The sequence below is a fragment of the Eschrichtius robustus genome, chromosome 21 (assembly GCF_028021215.1).
Source record: "Eschrichtius robustus isolate mEscRob2 chromosome 21, mEscRob2.pri, whole genome shotgun sequence".
NCBI classification, from domain to species: Eukaryota; Metazoa; Chordata; class Mammalia; order Artiodactyla; family Eschrichtiidae; genus Eschrichtius; species Eschrichtius robustus.
The window spans coordinates 33541709-33560211 of NC_090844.1; the positions used below are offsets into that span (position 1 = coordinate 33541709).

At 42.6% G+C, this 18503-nt stretch overlaps 1 protein-coding gene across 1 annotated transcript in view; it reads right to left on the bottom strand.

Moving 5' to 3' along the window:
* Nucleotides 1-1584: 1584 nt before the first annotated feature.
* The window catches only part of KAT6A (lysine acetyltransferase 6A), a 108740-nt gene continuing 91821 nt past the window's right edge, over nt 1585-18503 (bottom strand). Inside the window, exons 11-17 of the mRNA XM_068531984.1 lie at nt 17970-18131; nt 16856-16949; nt 14473-14704; nt 13626-13860; nt 11836-12453; nt 8298-8610; nt 1585-6203 (exon numbers count right to left, since the gene is read on the bottom strand). Of these exons, the coding sequence (XP_068388085.1) occupies nt 3523-6203; nt 8298-8610; nt 11836-12453; nt 13626-13860; nt 14473-14704; nt 16856-16949; nt 17970-18131 (4335 nt within the window). The 3' untranslated portion in view covers nt 1585-3522. The remainder of the gene's footprint in view (nt 6204-8297; nt 8611-11835; nt 12454-13625; nt 13861-14472; nt 14705-16855; nt 16950-17969; nt 18132-18503) is intronic.

Sequence of the window (18503 nt, forward strand, 5' to 3'; positions counted from 1 at the left end):
AGTGGCAGTCTTGGGCTCAAACTGTGACTATGAAGCAAGCCATCAAGGGAGACAAGCCATTTATTTTCTGGAGATGACATGACTCGATGGCCCAAAACTTCAATGGCACGAAGTTTAGAACAAACGTCTGCTACGGACACTGTTCACACCACTTCCTAAATTCCTAACTCAGCGGCAAGGAACAGCAGATGAAGTCAGGAGGGCATGAAAACCTGTGTCTGCCTCACCCCTCTATCCCAGGAAGCTGTTAGCTTCCCAAAGCTAAATCTAATTCTGGAATCTGCCTTATATCCAAAATTCTTAATGATGAGAGGCGAGCACATTAACTCAGAACACGTCAGAAAAGATCATCAGTATTTAGGGCCCGGATTTCTGGCAAATCTTCCTAGATTACATAATCAGGTCAACTGAAATGAGAAAAAACACTGCTTTGTTCCAAGTGGGAGCTACTTGTTACTGCAACTGTATTTCCTTTTTTTGGTTGGACGAATTACAAACCCTTTAGAAGGTTTTCAAATGGGTTTCCCTAAAAAATCCAAAGTGAGGTTATAAGACCATTTTCTTTGGAAAAGGGAAAACCATCTATATTCTTGGCACTGAAGCACATTATATGAGTGAAAACTGAAATTTCAAAGCAAAGGTCATAAACTTATACTTGCTACATAAAGAGGAACATGAAAAGGCTTATACTTCTAAGTCTCTGTGTGTAGAAAAAGAATCAGAATTTGAAACACTTGGGAGAAAAATTCCACATGCAAGACAGACATCCAAAATGGCTCAACATAATTTATTTTTTTTTTTTTATGTTAAAATGTACAGAGTTCTTTTGAAAGTACTTGCTAGAAAGGGGAAAAAAAAGTGATATTACATACAGGAGAGGAAGGAGACCAGCTGGCCCAGGAGCGCGTGACATGGAGAAGTACAAAGGCATCTAGGCACCCCTTCCCCTTAGCTTACGAGTCACCATGAACAAAGTACAAAGAGGTTACAAAACAGGAAAAGCAAATATAAACAGACAGGAATAGACTTAGCTTCATTTGTACATGCGGCTTTTAGAGGCATCTGGAGCTCTATTCACACACTCTAGAGATCTCTTTAAAGAGAATTTTTATCTTTCTTAAAATAGTTTTTAATATTCTACAACAAAGATAAAAAATTTTAAAGATGGAATGAAATGAAAAAGCTCTTATTTTAAAAGGCATCAAAGTCACTAACAGTGAGTTTTTAAATTTCTTTTTTTAGAAGATTACCCAAGTTATCTTGCTAAAAATACATTTTTTTAAACAGAAGTGAAAAAATGACAGGTACCAATATTACTGTGTTGGATAATTTCTTTTATAATATAGAAAAAAACATTTTCTCTACAATAGTTCTAAAGTCACAAAAAGGCTTGTGGAAAAGGGAGCTGCCTGATTGAAATTTTTTTTTTTTTTTTTTTAAAGAAACAAAACCAAACACAACCGCAAACCAACAGAAACTGAATTCACGGCCCTCATTTCAACAGCTTCTCCTTCTGCCTTGACCCACCCTCCTCCCAATACACCTCCCTCCCTCCCGACCCACCCCGTCCCCACCCCAACCAGGAAGCAATGACAGCGCGGAAGAGTAGGCAGAGGGCAGCACAGTGCACGTTCTACACAGACGACTGGGAACTGCAACAGTATATACAGAGAAACTGGGTCCTACACAGCCTTGCACATGCTCAGAATCGACAGCGGTAAGATGTGGAATTCTGCCTTTTTCTACCTAACACGTTTAATTGAGAAAGTCAATTAAAGTGTATAAAAAAACCCAACAAACCTGTGCATTTGAAAAAATTTAATGCCTAATTCGTACTTCAAAAATTTATCTATATAAAATGTACAAATAAAGGAGAGAATTTAATGCTTACAGGTATTTCTTTAAGCAGTACTTCCCCCTTTTGGATATTTGACTGCACATACCAAGTGGTATAATAGTGTCCATCTTCTAATGATGGAACGTATATATGTGTATATATATATATACACACACATATATATATATATATATATATATATATATATATATATTTTTTTTTTTACCTATCCCTGGAGCAAGTAACAAGAAGAGAATGGGCGAACTGGCTGCACAAGAGAAAAGAGAATGAAGCTGGGAGCAACACAGGAGCCTGCTAAAACCCTGCTGTCCAGATTTGCCCTACTATGCTGGTGGTTGGTTTAATCCCTCTTCTCTTCAGCCACTCACAGGAGAGGGGCTGGCGCACTCTGATTCACAGGGGAGGAACTCAGGATCTCAAAAAACAAAGGAAAACTAGAGGTATGTATCACTGAAGTAGCTATAAAACTCACACCACGATCTCCCTCACGACACACATTCTGCGTCATCTCTTCCAACACAAAGTAAACAGTGTCAAAGGTTAGTCAGGTATTTCTCAAATCACTGACATGTACAGTCATCCACCAACCCTTTACATGAGAATATAAGAGGCTAATCACTGGGGACTGTTTGAGTTTAATCAGAGTCAAAGGCTCAAGAATCAAGACCCTTGGCATCTCAAAGTACATACCAAAAACAAGAGGCTGCGTGGAATATGTGCGTATGGCTGATTCACCAGGTGGTAAAAAACAGGAGGTTAATTGCCTCTTTTTGATTGTTAACTGACCATCTATTCCTCCAAGGCTGGATTAGGATTGCAAACAGCTTTCCTCTGAGATTCCGCTGTTAACTGAGACTTACAGTATTTTTGTGTCTCTGAGTGCTGAGCGGGAATAGTTTAAAAAAAAATTATATTACACTTGATTTAAGAAAAACAAACATTTCAATGAAGTTCATCTATAAAGAAACATTCTTGGGGAAAGGTTTCAAGAGGTGTGTGTGTGTGCGTGCATGTGTGTGTGTGTAGGGAGTGGAGGGGATTTTAAGAGGAGAAGCATTTTCCTGCCTCACTTTATTAATAATAATAATAATATTAACAATAATAATAAGTTTAAGGAGCTTGGGTTGTTCTCCATGTCCCCGTCCGAGTCTCCCGTAAGTGCCTCCTGCTGGAATGAAGTAGGGAATGAAAGGCTGGGTGTGGAGGAAAGGGTCTGGCTAACCCTCGAGATGTATATATAACATTTAAAAATGACAACATTGGGAGCTGCAAACACTGAGGGGAAACATACATCTTAAAATAAAATAAAGATAATTCACTCTTACACAAAGTCTGTCCATGTGGTGTGTAAAGAAAGTAAGGCTCTTTTTAATTATGAAAAGATTTTTGTGCATGTTTCCCCGTCCCCAAATCCATTTTTAGATGAGTTCTATTGTAAAATGTTCAAGATTGTGAAGAAAACCAAAACCCAGAACAAAATGAACCCCCCCAAAAAAGAGAAGAAAGACCAGGTTTTCTAAAAAATAAAATAAACCAAAGAAAAATTCCTCTAAATCTACAGCAATATTTTAACTGGAAAAAAGGTCCATTTTTCTCTGGTTTGTCAGTATAAAAGGTTCCTTTATTTATATATATTTAAGTTTTTAACTGCAAGTTCGTCTTGCTCATCTTCTCATGTAAGGTCCGTTGAGTGACTGCTTGGGCACGCCAGCAGCGTTCATGTAGCTGTGGTGGGAGGGGCCCGTGTACATCATGTTTCCATGAGGGTTTGGCTGCATAGGCTGCTGGGTATAGGCCTGGCTCCCCATCATCCCCATCTGCATCTGCATAGGATACTGTGCTGTCTGGTTCATGTAGGCAGGGTTACTATGGTAACTGCTGTTCATCATGGGCTGCGTCATCCGATAGCTGTTCATGGCGTTCAAGGTGTTCATATTCATGGAATTGACATTATAGGCGGGGGTTGGCATCAAATTAACCCCCATGTTCATGCCACGCTGAACAGCCAACGCACGAGGGCCAGCCTGCATGGCGACCGCAGGCGGGCTGCGGCCATACAGCTGCTGCTGGTGAGCTGCCGCGGAGGGCAAGGGCGCAGACTTGGAGCGGATGGAGATGTGCCCCTTGACTGGCATCTGCCCTTGCAGCCTCTGAGTGTGGGGAATGCCAATGTTGGTGGCAGACATGTTGCACTGCAGCAGAGGGGACGTGAGGTTCATGGTAGTGGAGGCCAAGTTCGGGGGCGGCGTCATGGTGGCTTGTGCTTGAGGGGTCCCAGCCAAGGGGTGCGACGGAGCCAGCTGAGCCAGTCCCGTGTTGGACAGAGAAACACTGGTTGCATAGGAAGTCACAGCAGGAGAATGGCTATAAGGCATGGCATGAGGGTCCATAATGGTGTTGGTCAGCTGCTGCAACTTGGCTAGACTGAAGGTGGCTGACGGCTGGGAGTAGCTGCCGGCCCCGAAGTCCCCGGGGATCCGCTCGTAGATGCTGATGTTCCCCGTGGTTCCAGATTCTGGGATCTCCATGATCATGGGCGCTGGGGTGAAACTGCTGTTCATGCTGCACTGGGACAGCGGGGGCTGCTGCTGCTGCGGGGGCGGGGCCGGGGGCTGGGGCTGCGGGGGCGGCGGCGGTGGCTGCGGGGCCGGCGGCGGCGGCGGCGGTGGCGGGGCCGGCGGCGGGGCGGGCGGCGCTTGCGGGGGCGGCTGGGGCGGCGGCGGCTGCTGGGTGCTGGGAGGCCGCTCCACAGCGCAGCTCTGAGGGGACTTGATGCTGCAGGGGGCGGCAGCGGCGGCGGGCGGGACGCTGCTCTGCGGCATCAGGCCGCAGCTGCCGCCCACGCCGGCCATCTGCTGGGTGACCACGCAGCTGCTCTGGGTGAGGCTGCTGGAGGACGACAGGCCGCCGTAGGAGCAGCTGCTCTGGGAGGAGCTGTTCCCGCAGATGCTGCCGCCCATCGTGGAGTCGTAACTGCTGGGGTTCTCGTAGTTCTCCGTGGTGCTCTCGATGCTGCCCAGGTCGCTGAAGCCGCTGTCCACCACCTGCTGGGAGTGGTCCGATACGGAAGGCACATCCATCATGGGGCTGGTCTCCATGTTCTGCATAGACGGCGCGGACAGGGATCCTTGCTCCGGGCTGATCTGGGTGTAGCCCCCTTCGAGGGCAGGCACGCTGGGACTGCCGACCGAGCGCACCGACTGGCTGGGGTGGGACTGGACAGAAGACAGCGGGCTGTTGTGCTCCGAGGCGTGGCAGTCCTCCACCAGGGGCAGCTGCGGGTCCTCGTCGGCCTGGGTGTAGCTCTGCAGGGTCTGGCAGGCCGCCAGGGTTTCCTCGCAGTCCTGGTAGGCGCCCTCGTGCTCGCTGCTCTCCTCCTGAGTCAGAGACTGCACGGCCTGCACGGTCTCCAGATCCAGGTCACTGTGAGGGATCTCCGCCTCCTCTTTCAGCTGCAGCAGCTCTTCTTTAGAGTGGGAGTCCTCCTCGTGGTCGTCCTCAGAGCCCGGCATGTGCTCCGAGACCACGGACGCGTCGTGGGAAGTCTGCTCCTCTTCGGAATCCGGCTCTGTCTCCTCCTTGTCCTTTGCGTGCTCCCGACTGCTGTGCACATCAGGATCTAAAAAAGACTCCTGGCCACCGTGCTCCTCCTTGCTGTCGCCCCCAGCCGGCTGCTCCTCCGGCCCCTTCTTCTCTGTGGGCTCCAGGTGGCCGTCGTCCTCGTCGTCCGCGTCATGGTCTTCGCTCTGGTGGGTCTCCGCAGCGGCGTCCTCCTCCTCCTCCTCCTCCTCCTCGCGGGCACGCTGTGCCAGCTCCTGTGGCCCCTCCTCCGACGGCTGCTGCCCTGCAGGGACGCGGGGCTCCTCCTCCTCCTCCCCCTCCTCGCCCACCTCGGGCTCCTTGGCTCCGGTCTCGGGGCTGCAACTGTCCGCCGGAGAGGCCGCCCTGACGTCACTGCTGGTGGTGTCCTCTTCCTCCTCCCCCTCCTCCCCCTCCTCCGCTTCCAGGGGCAGCTCCTCCCCTTCCTTCCTTTCCTCCCTTAAAGGCAAGTCTTCTCGTGATTCAACAGCTTCCTGGTTCTCTTGAACTTGGGGTTCACATCCAGGCTCAGGAAGGGGAACAACGGGCTCAACAATGCATTCTCGAGTAGAAACAGCCACCAGCTCCCGATCCAGCTTAAGTCCCGGCTTGCGACCAGGTCTTTTCTTCCAGTGGACTGGTTTGCGGCTCTTGCCCTTGGGCCATCCCTTCTTCTTTTTCATGGGCGTGGACGTATCTGGCTCAAGTGGAGAATCCTTCACATCACATTTTCTCAAAAGAGATACTGGCTTTAGGATAGGAGTGTCTGCACAGGAGGGATAAAAAATAAAAACAGATTACAGGATCTTGTATTTTTTAGTGCCTCTTTCTGAGACCACACGTACAACAGAAATGATTTTAATAATCATCCTGAACTCCTGACTGTCTTCATTTTCCAGTTAAGAATCTAAAGGAGACACCCATTTCATGCTATCCTCTGAAGTCACACAGTGAACTGGCGGAGCAACGAGAGGACCCTGGTCCACCCACTAGGTTCAAGTTTATCATCACCAACCACATAGCTCTGGAGAGTTACTCTTAGTATTCAGTTTCACCATCTTTAAAATGGAAATAAGCTTTATAAGGATGCAAATACTAAGTAGTTCCTACAGCTACTTTAGACAAGCTGTCTTTATTGTGTAAATTACACATCAGCTCATTTCCCCTTCTTTCCCCCGACCCCTGTTTGCAATTTATATTATTGCTCTGGTTTTCTTAGTTTCTACAAAATCATTACTTCAGGTAATATCGAGCCAATTACTCCAGGCCATGTTTGAGCAACCCTACACCAACAGTCCCCAGCCAATGTTGTGTTTGTATAGGAAGAGCTGCAAGGCATGTAGTCCCGGACAAATACTGACCTGAAGCAAAAGTTAATGTACCAATGACAATGGTTTATTAGAAATAAATTTGATTATTAACATTATCTTCTCCCCAATGATTTTTTCTATTTCTAAAAACTATAAATAGGCACAGCATAAAATTTACCATTTTAACATTTTTAGGTGTACAGTTTGGTGTGGTATTAAGTACATCCACATTTCCCATTAATTTTTAAAGAGAAGACCAGCAAATCCTATTTTTCAATAGGATTGAGGGGGAGGGGCACTGGTGGGACTGAAAAGGTACAGTTAGCAGTAACAACCTGAAAATAAACATAGGAAATGTCTACATTAGAGAAAAATTTGGCCAACAGGAACTTATAGGATACTACTTTAATCTATGATGATCCAAGATAGAATTTTACTAAAGTGCCACATTTTACAAAATAAATTTTTAGCTTCCTAGTTATACATCTCAAAATATAACATAATAAAATTCTGGAAAATCATGCACGATAAAGCAAAAAACTTAGTCATCTTATTACTATATTAAAAGTATTTATTATACAAAAATACGAGACTGAAGAAAATGCAAGTTGTCTACTAGATTTGAAATTGAGTGAATTTATTTTTAAAAGGAGAATAAAAGCCCAACTGGTTAGTACATAAAAGCTATAGATTTATGTACCGAGTGTGGACAAAAAGATTCCTTCAAATTCGCCCAGCAAAGCAAAGCAGCTCAATCTGACCCCAGCAAGGCAAGCCCTGCAGACAGAAGCAGCACTACACACGGGCAGAAACTTTAGGCTAGACGTGAACAACTAGTTTGGGACCCAAGTCATATATACGCCCATTTTTTTCATCTCTACAAAGGAAATGACAACAAGTCTAATCAGTGGATTTTTAGTTATGCCATAAAATTTAACTTATTTTGAGGTACTGTTACCATTTTTATTAGAAATTTACTACTTGTTGAGTAAGACATATTAGAGATATGATTCGGGAACAGATCTGAAGCAAGTCCAATTTACATGAATCTGACCTTATTTGAGAACCACGTCTAAGCACTTAGTCATTTAACAATATTTACTGAGTGCCTATTTTAAGCACTCAGCATACACAATTAGCAAAACAGGCCAGGTCTATAGATTGCACATTCCAGTAAAGGGTTATTAATTAAATATCTTCCTGATGCTAAGTCTAATCTACCCAATGACTAAAGATTCAGATAATGGCCGAGAAAGGAGTAGGCAAAAAGAACAATTTCCTAACAGCAAGATATTTTCTGCAGAGGCAAAAGTAGGTCTTGAGTTGAAGGGGGAACTATGAAAAAGCACTTTTATAAAAGGACAGAAAACTAAGTGAGAAAATGAGCATGAGTACACTTGATACAACTCTTCAGAGGCTGCAAGTCATTCTGCACTTGCCCAGTGGGTCATGTCTGCCTTTCAGCCCTCTCTGTTGGAGGTCTGCCACTATCACTGCTGTATCTTTCACAACAAGAAAACCACAGTAAGCAACAGCTCTGCGAAACATACCATCAGCATCGTCTGAATCTTCATCTTCGTCTCCGTCTTTAGACTTCCTCTTAGAAGCAGGTCGACACCTGAGAATGTCCTGTGAGGACAAGTGACGGAAGTACCCTTGAGAGAAGAGCTCGTTCTCATCCTCTTCCTCTTCCTCCTGGTCAATCTCAAACGTGGGTTCTAATCTGGGCATCGGCCTCTCGGAGTCAGAGTCTTCAAAAGGCTCGTCTAAGACCTCCGTGGTCTCAGAAATGGTTTCTGTGACCACACTGCTATTGTGGTGTTTGCGTTTTCGGACTCGCCTTCTTCGGTGAAGAATTGGTTTCTATTTAAAAGAGAAAGGAGCATTTTATTTACAGCAATGAATGCTATCATTTCCATTAGTAACATGAGTAATAGTTTTTAAACCTGCTAGAATTAGCACATACAAAATGAGTAGGCCGTTTGCCAAAAGACATTTTGAATATTATTTCAAAATACTATAGTAAAAGAAAAAAAAATACTATAGTAAGATACTATACATACATAAAGTGTCACAGATACAAAGTATCACTGAATACAACTTTGTAAAAGAATAGACAGGCACACCTAGAGAGTAGATATTATCATTCCCTTACTAACAGTTCAGTTAAATTTAGCACCCTAGGGAAGCTGCCTATTTCAGAAATGACACAGTGGCTAGTCCCTTAACTTCTCTTTTCCTCAAAAGAAAAAGAGAAATAAAACACTCCTCGTCTCACAGCTCCACTGTGCAGGTCAGCAGAACCATGAGGAAGGCTGTACACCATTTTCATAGGCTATCCACAAAGAGGTACAGTGGAGCCTGGGAATCGGTACAGGTCTCCTTGGTGTCCGTGAGCATTCAGAAGTAAAATAACTCTGTTATTGGGACCTGGTACATTAGGCACAATTTTGTACTAGGGTTGATCTAACACCTTGAATCACATGAAAGATGTCACAAAATAATACTGTATCACCAAAACTGATCTAATTCAATCCCCTCGTTCTAGAGAGGCCAGAGAAGTTACAGGACTTGCTTTAAGGTCATATCCAGTCAGTACAGAAATGGCTGTAAAACAGTTTCTGACTCCTAGTCAAGTGAATCTCTTCAAAAATTTCAAAAGCATCCTGTACATGATCTCACTGCCTGTTATAATATTCTCTTTTTACACAGGGAAATAGCACACTTTTATTTTATAAAAAGGCAATATAAGCCTAGGATGGCAAAGATATATTCTTCATGATCACGTAACGAACAGCAGGTTAATCATTTTTTCTCCACTTCAAATTTACTAGTTTTCTAGTTGAGAACACAATTTTCAAACTAGGTTAAACATGGACTTGCGGGCTTCCCTGGTGGCTCAGCGGTTGAGAATCTGCCTGCCAATGCAGGGGACACGGGTTCGAGCCCTGGTCTGGGAAGATCCCACATGCCGCGGAGCAACTAGGCCCGTGAGCCACAATTATTGAGCCTGCGCGTCTGGAGCCTGCGCTCCGCAACGAGAGAGGCCGCGCGAAAGTGAGAGGCCCGCGCACCGCGATGAAGAGTGGCCCCCGCTCGCCGCAACTAGAGAAAGCCCTCGCACAGAAACGAAGACCCAACACAGTCAAAAATAAATAAACAAATAAATTAAAACAAAACAATACATGGACTTGCTCCGAGGAGAAATGGCTGATCCTAGGACTGGGGCATGAAATATACAAGATGAACCTGGAACATTCTGTAGAACCAGAATGTAACGAAGTGCTCAAAACAAACCAAAAAAACTTCACAATGTTGAGGGTATGTATGTTGAAGAGACACAGGAGCAAAACTGAAAGAGTTCCTCGTGGCCAAGGCTGGAACAATCTGAGCAACAAATGAATAAGGTGGTAGAACTGGATTATAACTCGAAGTATAAAGTAAACATCTATGAGTCCATACTGATATAAATAAATGCTTGAATCAAGAAATAGACGGGGAAAAATGGATAAATCTCCCAAGCAGAATTCCAAATAATTAACACGATATTCTGCTCTTAGGGAGTAGAGCATAACTCCCTGTATCTTAAGTATGGGCTGTAGGCAGTAACTTCCTTCCAAAGAATATAGTATGGAAAAGAGTTTGAAAAAAGGAGTAACTTTACAGTAGAGAAACCTGACAAACCTGATACCTGGAGCCAGACGACTGGGGTTAACGTGAACGTGAACAGTGAGAAGTCACACTGACAGCAAATACCCTTGTATTTCGTAATCGGTACAGACTCACGGCAGATGCCCTTATATGACGTGATGAGAATGGCACTTTACCTCTGGGGCCTTCTTCCCCAAAACACATCACCCCATTTTACTATCATAAGGGGCATTCTACAAAATCTAGCCAGTACTCCTCAAACCTGGCAAGGCCTTCAAAAACAAGTAGTCTGAGAAACTGTCACCAACAAGGGGGCCTAAAGAGACATGACAACTAAACGTAAGGTGGTGTGCTGGGGCAGGAGAAGACATTAGGGAAAACAGAGGAAAGCTGAATGAAGTTTGGACTCTAGCTAAAAATGCATCAGTACTGGTTCACTATTTGTGACAAATGTACCATACCAAGGTAAAAGGTTAATAATAGGGGAAACTGGGTGTGGGGAATATAGGAACTCTTTGTACTTTCTTTGCAATGAATTTGTAAATCTAAAACTGTTCTAAAATGGAAAGCTCATTCTTTAATAAACAGCCCTATCTTTTTTTTTTAAGGTTCTGCTAAGGAAAAGAATGATTTTATTGCTCTGGATGAAAGCTGTCACCTCACTAGCACAGAATGGCTCATCCAGAGAGCTGACACACTTCAGTCTGGCTGGTCTGCAGCAATGTTTAAAGTTCACTCCACAGCCTGGGAGATTTCTGGTATACAGATTAACAGAATTCATTGTCATCATCATACAGCGTTTACTAACGATCTGGCTATCGTTCAACCTTTGCAAGATGATGAAATATAGTTTAGAAAATACTTTTAAAACAAAGTTAAGTCAAACCACTGGAGGGGTGGAGAGGAGAGCGAGAAGGCAGGACAGAGGACAGGGGAGACAGTACCACCTGGGGTGAGAAGAATGGCTTCACTCTGAGCATCGCAACACAGGGCACCGTTACGCCCACTTTCCATCGAACTGTGTAGTGGTTTCCTCTCCTTTTCTAATAGAAACATTTCTAATCTGTACGTTGTGTTTGTTTGTGTTTGGCCACACTACGTGGCATGCGGGATCTTAGTTCCCCAACCATGGATCAAACCCGTGACCCTGCAGTGGAAGTGCAGCGTCTTAACCACTGGACCACCAGGGAAGTCCCTGTATGTTTTTTTTAAATCCCTGAAAAGTCATACTTTGAAATCAAACCAGCAAGCTGAAAACAGTTTGTCAGCCCTTAAATAAGTTTATGACTTGTAAATGAACTCCCATGAACCAAAGAAGTCATGTGCACATTTCAAATGTTCCCTGGGAACATCATACGCTACAACATACTGAGGCTTGAAGCTGAAAGGCTAACACACTATGGATTAACTCCAGGACAGCACAGAGACGGGCCCCACCTTCCGCTTCAGCGTGGGCTTGGTGAGGACTGGGGGCGAGCTGGACCGCGGGCTCTCGGGCTCCCCCTCCTCCTCACTGCTCTCGCTGCAGCCCCGCAGGAGGGTCCTGTCCCCATCGCTGTAGCGACCTTCACTGTAGCGACGGGGCAGCCGGTCGTGGCTTTCTGGCAGTCCACACTTCAGAGGCTCGGGACTTTTCTTGAGCGGTCCTCGCCAGAGCTCAAGCACCTCACTCGGTCTTCTTTTGGGACCGTCTGGCTTCCCGTCCTGGCTCGGCTGCTCCTGCGAGGTTGCCGACTGCTCCTGGCTTTCCGTGTACTGTTCTTGGCAGGTTTCTGATTTTTCCTCACGGTCTCCATACTGCTCCGGAGGAGCTGATGTCTCTTCCAAAAGCAGTTTCGAATCCTCATCAGCAAAGCGCTCCTGGGCTTTTCTGTTCTTCCTCCTCCAGCGGCCTCTCCGAGATGGCTGATTATTGGCAGGAAGACTGTCACGGGGAAGGACCTGTTTGTTCAAACGCGTAGAACTGGCTGGCGCCGTAACTTCTGGTTTCTTTTCACTTTCTACTAAAGAATAAGAATCTTGTTCTTTGTTCTCACGAGATGCAGACTTCCCCACCTGATTTTAGAAAATAAAACCATGCTGGTTAATTTTCAGTCTTATTTAGTTTTATCTCCTATTCTGACCTTTTAAATACTGAGATAAAAAAAGAAAACAGAGCTTTAAAGAGAAAGTTATTAATTATTTAATGGCTAACATAAATATCTCTTATGTGTTAGGCACTGTTTTAAATGCTATATGGGTATAATTCACACCAATTACATGAAATATTATTATTATTATATCCCCATTTTACAAATGAGGTAACTGAGGCACAAAAAATGTAAGTAACTTGCCCCGGGTCATGCAATGGCAAATGAAGAAGCTGGGATATAAACCCAGACAGTCTGACCCAAGAGCCAGTGCTCTTAACTGCTATACAATACCATATTCAATAAACAAAGTGAATATTATTATTCTTATAATCTAGTAAATGTTAAATGAGATAGTTTATGAAATTTCTCAGAAACAGAAATTTATAAACAGAGGAGACAGACTCTGGGGCATGGGCAAGAGAAAGAGGATGCTCAAAAAATGAAAGAAAATTTCTGTAATTATTTTGACTTATTTTATTCTGAATATTTCATTTTATTTTGAAAATTACACTATAAACGGGCATGAAACTTTATGTTTATCAAAGGAGGACATAGATTTTTAAAGGGTGAAAGCACTGCTTTAAAAAAAAGAACAGAGACAAGTACACATCACGTGAAGAAAAATATTGAAAATGATGTAGTACAGTCCCTCATTAACCCTTTAATGGCCAGAGACACTGAACTATTTGGTGCTCTATTAGAAAACATGCATCTGTTTATTTCCTTAATGTTTTAAGGAAAATGTATCTTCATTTTATTTTAAACAATGGTCAGATTTAGATTCAATTCAGATTCCTCTATTTCTATACAGCTTCAAATTTAGCTGCTTATTGGCACTCTGATAAGAAATATTTACTCACAAGTAACATATTATAACAAATTTGAAGGTTTCCTAATGATACAAGGCTTAAAAATATAGAAAGAAGTAAACAAAACCCAGTCTTCCTGAAATTTCTATCACTGAAATAAACTCAGAAATTCTAATGTGAATTCATGGTGTTCGTTTAAGATACCATTATAGGTACATCACAAACACTCATGAAAACCAAACTATGCTCTTCTATCATCAACAACAGGGACCATTCGTGCCCTTACACTCGGCTCTGATTCTCTTTCCTGGCTCTGAGGCTCTTCCTGTTCTCCTTCCTCCTCCTCCTCCTCCTCCTCCTCCTCCTCTTCCTCCTCCTCCTCCTCCTCCGAGACGACGGAATTGGAGACTATGACAGGAGTCCAGCGCAAACACTCTGGATCTACATCCACAGGCCGCAGATTCAGCTGAAGCTTTGCCATGTGATCTTGGATAAGTTTTTCCCGGCGGATAATCACAAATCTGAAACCAGAGAAAAGTTTATAGCAATCAACGATGCACAAGGAGTACCACACAATGAATGTGGAGCTACACCCTCAGAAAGCCCTGGAGATAAATGCTTCACAAAAAGCCTGCCTGGGAAGACACCACCACTGAGATGGCTCAGAATATGAACTGGACAAAGACTTCACACGCAACTAGAGCAAGGGATGAGGTTGTTTCAGCCACTTCCCATCTCACACTTCCCACCTCTGAAACTTCTGCGACTCTCCTGTCCTCTATCTTTTACTCTCCATCTTTCTAGCCCAAATGCCTCCTTTCTTTGTGACCTTTTCTCAACCACACTAGAAAAGGGTAAGCTGTCTTTCCTTTGACCTGTATTTCTTTTGTCCCATTTGTATGGAAATTAATCAAGGGTGTATTTTATTTGACACTACTTCTCCAGTTGTTACTTCTTGTATTGTGAAGGAGCTCCCAATAAATAAAAGATTCAGTAGCTTAGGTCCAAAAGTTAGGAGGAACTAACTCCTAACTATATTCGTTTATGTCCTTTAACTGATAATTTGGCTGTCCAATCCAAAACCTTCTACCTAATTATCTTTCAAAGGTTATACAAAGGGATGTGATACTCACTGGTCACTCCGGAAGTCCAGCATTCGCAGGTGGTGGAGTGTGGAAGTAATGTCTTGAGGGCAGATTCCAGTCAACTTACTTAACTTCTTAATGCTGATTTGCTTGTCGTTTTGGTGATAAAGGCACTCCAATATTACACTTTTCCAATAAGCCATGTAGGAAAGACGACCTAGATCGGATAACGGTTTCTCTGGAGACCCTGCTTGGCCTTCACGCTTTGATAACAAATAACCTAAAGAAACCCCCAAATCACAAACATGTCAGAGAGCCTAAAAGAGGGAAGTTTACAAAAATAACAAGCCCCTCTTCCACAATCAATCCAAGTATCATAGGCTATCATTTCAAAGGTAAATTCCTTCAAGGAAAAGAACAAAATTACAAAATCACTTGAAAACAAATTTGCAGGAAGATTACATAATTTGTATACACCGAACATTAAGTTAGTATCACTTTGTCTATAGTTAATATAAATCACACCGTTAGAATATTCGAACTGTTAAAAATCAGGACTTCACATTAATCGGCAAGAATGCTTTTTATTCAATATACAAGGAGGGGAAACCACCCTTGCATGTTTTATTTCGACCGCTAGATGGCAACAGATCTACACGAATTGCACAATACAAAAGAATGCCTTTAGTTTTTACAAAACCCTATCTCTGAAGACTGCAGTTCTTCTGTGAGTGATTTAGATGACGATTTCTCACTTCAACCAAAGCTCTCCTCACAATTACCTATCACCCTAATTCCTGGTGAGCAAGAATGTCAGTGTGTGAGTGTCACTGTGTGTGGTGGTATTACTTTGTCCTCTTGTCCAGTGCGTTGGGTCTCAAGAACAGGAAAAGAAAGGCATAAATTCTAAGGGAAATCAGTCTAAGAATGGTAATGTGGGAAAATACATTACATTAAAATAATGTTTTAAAATAAAAACAAATACTGTAATCATACAATTATTTGTATATCTCAAAAAAATGACTAATAAATGCATAGTAAAATATTTTCCCCTAACTTTGCTACTTAATGGCATACATGTCCAATCATGAGTCCTATTTCAAAACAACATACTGATATTAAAGGAAATAATCTGAGTTTTACCCTCTACTATTAGTCGGAAAAAAAAAAACCACCAAGAAAATGTAAAAAATAACCAATGGCACATATTTCCAATAAAATATAGTCAGGAGTACAGTCTAAGGCCAAGTAGAATAAGCTTCATTGGTCTGCATGAGAATTAATACTAGTGATATAATCATCTGATATTTAGAAGAACTGCCTGTATCAAAATCCTTAGTTTAACCATTACTTCTGACTGTATTCCTTTAAATATTATTTTTAGCAATTATCTGAGGGAAAATATGCCCTCAAATACCACTATTTTATAATCAATATAAAATTTACCTCAAACATACATTTACTTTCTAAGCAAGATTATCAATGTACAAAACAAAATGCATGCAGGGCTTCCCTGGTGGCACAGTGGTTAAGAATCCGCCTGCCAATGCAGGGGACACAGGTTCGAGCCCTGGTCCGGGAAGATCCCACATGCCACAGAGCAACTAAGCCCGTGCGCCACAACTACTGAGCCTGTGCTCTAGAGCCCGTGAGCCACAACTACGGAGCCCGCCTGCCACAACCAGTGAAGCCCACGCGCCTAGAGCCCATGCCCCGCAACAAGAGAGGCCACCGCAATGAGAAGCCCGTGCACCGCAACAAAGAGTAGCCCCCGCTCACTGCAACTAGGAGAAAGCCTGCACGCAGCAACAAAGACCCAACACAGCCAAAAATAAATAAATTTATCAAAAAACAACAACAAATTGCAATTTCCACAATAACCTTTTTTTAGAACTGTTAGCTTTCAATTTTAACTCAAATTAAATTTTTTACTGTATCATTCACTTCTAAAATTTTTAAAGGTGCATAGCATATTTTTAACCACTAGGTAGAGCCTGCAACTAAAAAAACGATGCACACACACATTTTCTCAGATAACTAGGTAATAAAAATAGGGCAGGTGCTGCACTTCTTTATTAGTACTAATTTAAGTAGTTCTACAGTGTTTTTAATATTGTCGTGAGATAGAATTAACTGCATAAAATAGAACTAAGTTCTGTTGTAAATTAATAGTTGCAAATTAAAACTATTTGCTATAGATCACACAGAAGCTCATATCCAATATTAGCTATTTTTGAAATATTCACATGCAACCAAAAGAAAAACATGTTCATGGCCTTAGGCTTTAATGTTCCACTCAGCAGTATGACAAAAGATACAAGCAACCAGTAAGTCATCTGCAAATCTTTAAAAATACACACACACACACACACACACACACACAGAGTCCACAGGAAGAGACAATGAGCAATTATGTTACTATAATCCTTACTGAAATCGATGAGAAACCTGCCATAGCCCTTGCGTTGGTACTGGGGAAGAATCATTATACAGGAAACGTTGTACTTCTGTTGGCAGTGCTTTTCCTGGTGGAGAAAACAAAAGCCAAGTTTTTGGCTGGTAAGACTAAACACTGATGCTAATTTTTAAGAAACAAAGACTAATAGTCAAAACCACAGCCCTGGTTCTTTGGGAATAGCAATGCACATCAAGAAAAAAACACCCCTCTGGGAGGAGAGAGGACAAGGTTAAGTCACTGCCATTACCCACAAAGCAACCATACCAGAAGAATAAAAATATAAAATGAAATGACGCCACCCAACACCATCCGCAACTCAAAAACAGTGTGTCAATGCCTGAGATGAGCAGAGGAATCCGAGTCCCAACAGATCTGCAAAGCTACAAATGGTGTGTCAGTGTGGCACCCCAGATGTGGGACGATTCATCACCAAAGTTTCTTTTATTTCCCTTTTTGGTGCTACATAGGGTGGGTATAAATACACTTTTATAAATCAAGCAATATATTTTAAATTACATTTAACTATTGAAACAGCCTAATAACAGAACTAGGACTTTTCACTTAACTATCTTTATACACTTAGATTTTACCATGGGCTTGCTTAAGTGAAAGTATATCTTTTACATTATTTGACTACAAAAGGAACTTTTTTTTCTCCCCAAGAGAATGAAAAATTGAAGGAGAGAAAATACCCTTTAATAAAAATGGCTTCCTAGAAATTCTTACTTCTATGCCTAAAATGCAAATTAGGAAGAGATTTAAAATGAGAAAGAACTCAGAGAGGTAATGACTCTGTTTTATTATTTCACGAGTTCTGTCTATCATCACCATGGGAGTATAAGTCATAGTAAAGCTTTCCCTCTGGGTAAGCAGCAGTTTATGTTCCCAGCAGAGTACAGTCTGTTGAACATTACTAGGCACCTGCTGGTACCAGGTAAGTTTCTCAATGTTCCTTCTGTTTCCCTTTCCAGAAAGCTAGATGGCACCCAGAGATGCTGCATCCTGTAGTGTCTCCTAGTGAGAAGCAGCAAAGATTGTTTCAGATTTCCATACAAATTCAAAAAAAATTTTAAGCTGATATACTTACTTTAGAAAAATAGCCAACAAGGTGGCAGCCCTTGACATCATTCTGGGTTAGTACATAAAAAAGAAATGGCTCCACGTCATAATAGAGTGTTTTGTGGTCAAGAAACAATTTTGCCAAGAGACACAGGTTCTGACAATAAATGGTACTCACATTCCCATCAACCTAGAGGAAAAAAATAGACAAAATGGTCAACAGGGTGTCTCTTTAGTTCTAGAATAACACACATCAGAAACAAGCACCTGTGAGTACCCACAGTCCGGCCTAAGAGGAGCTGGCAGCTATCAGAACAAAATGGACCTGGAAGCTGTCCCTTGAAACAGCAGAGTACAGTGCCTGCTATTTTAAGACAACTAAATACATAAAACACTGCACTTCCACAAAGCATGCAAAGTCTAGACAAGGAGGTGATGGCCAGTTTTAAAAATAGCACTTTTTGCATTTATAACAAGATTGACTACAGGAATCCTTCAGATGGCAAGCTGATCTGATGTATTTTTTAAAGTATTTAATTCAACAAAAGATCTAAATGCAACC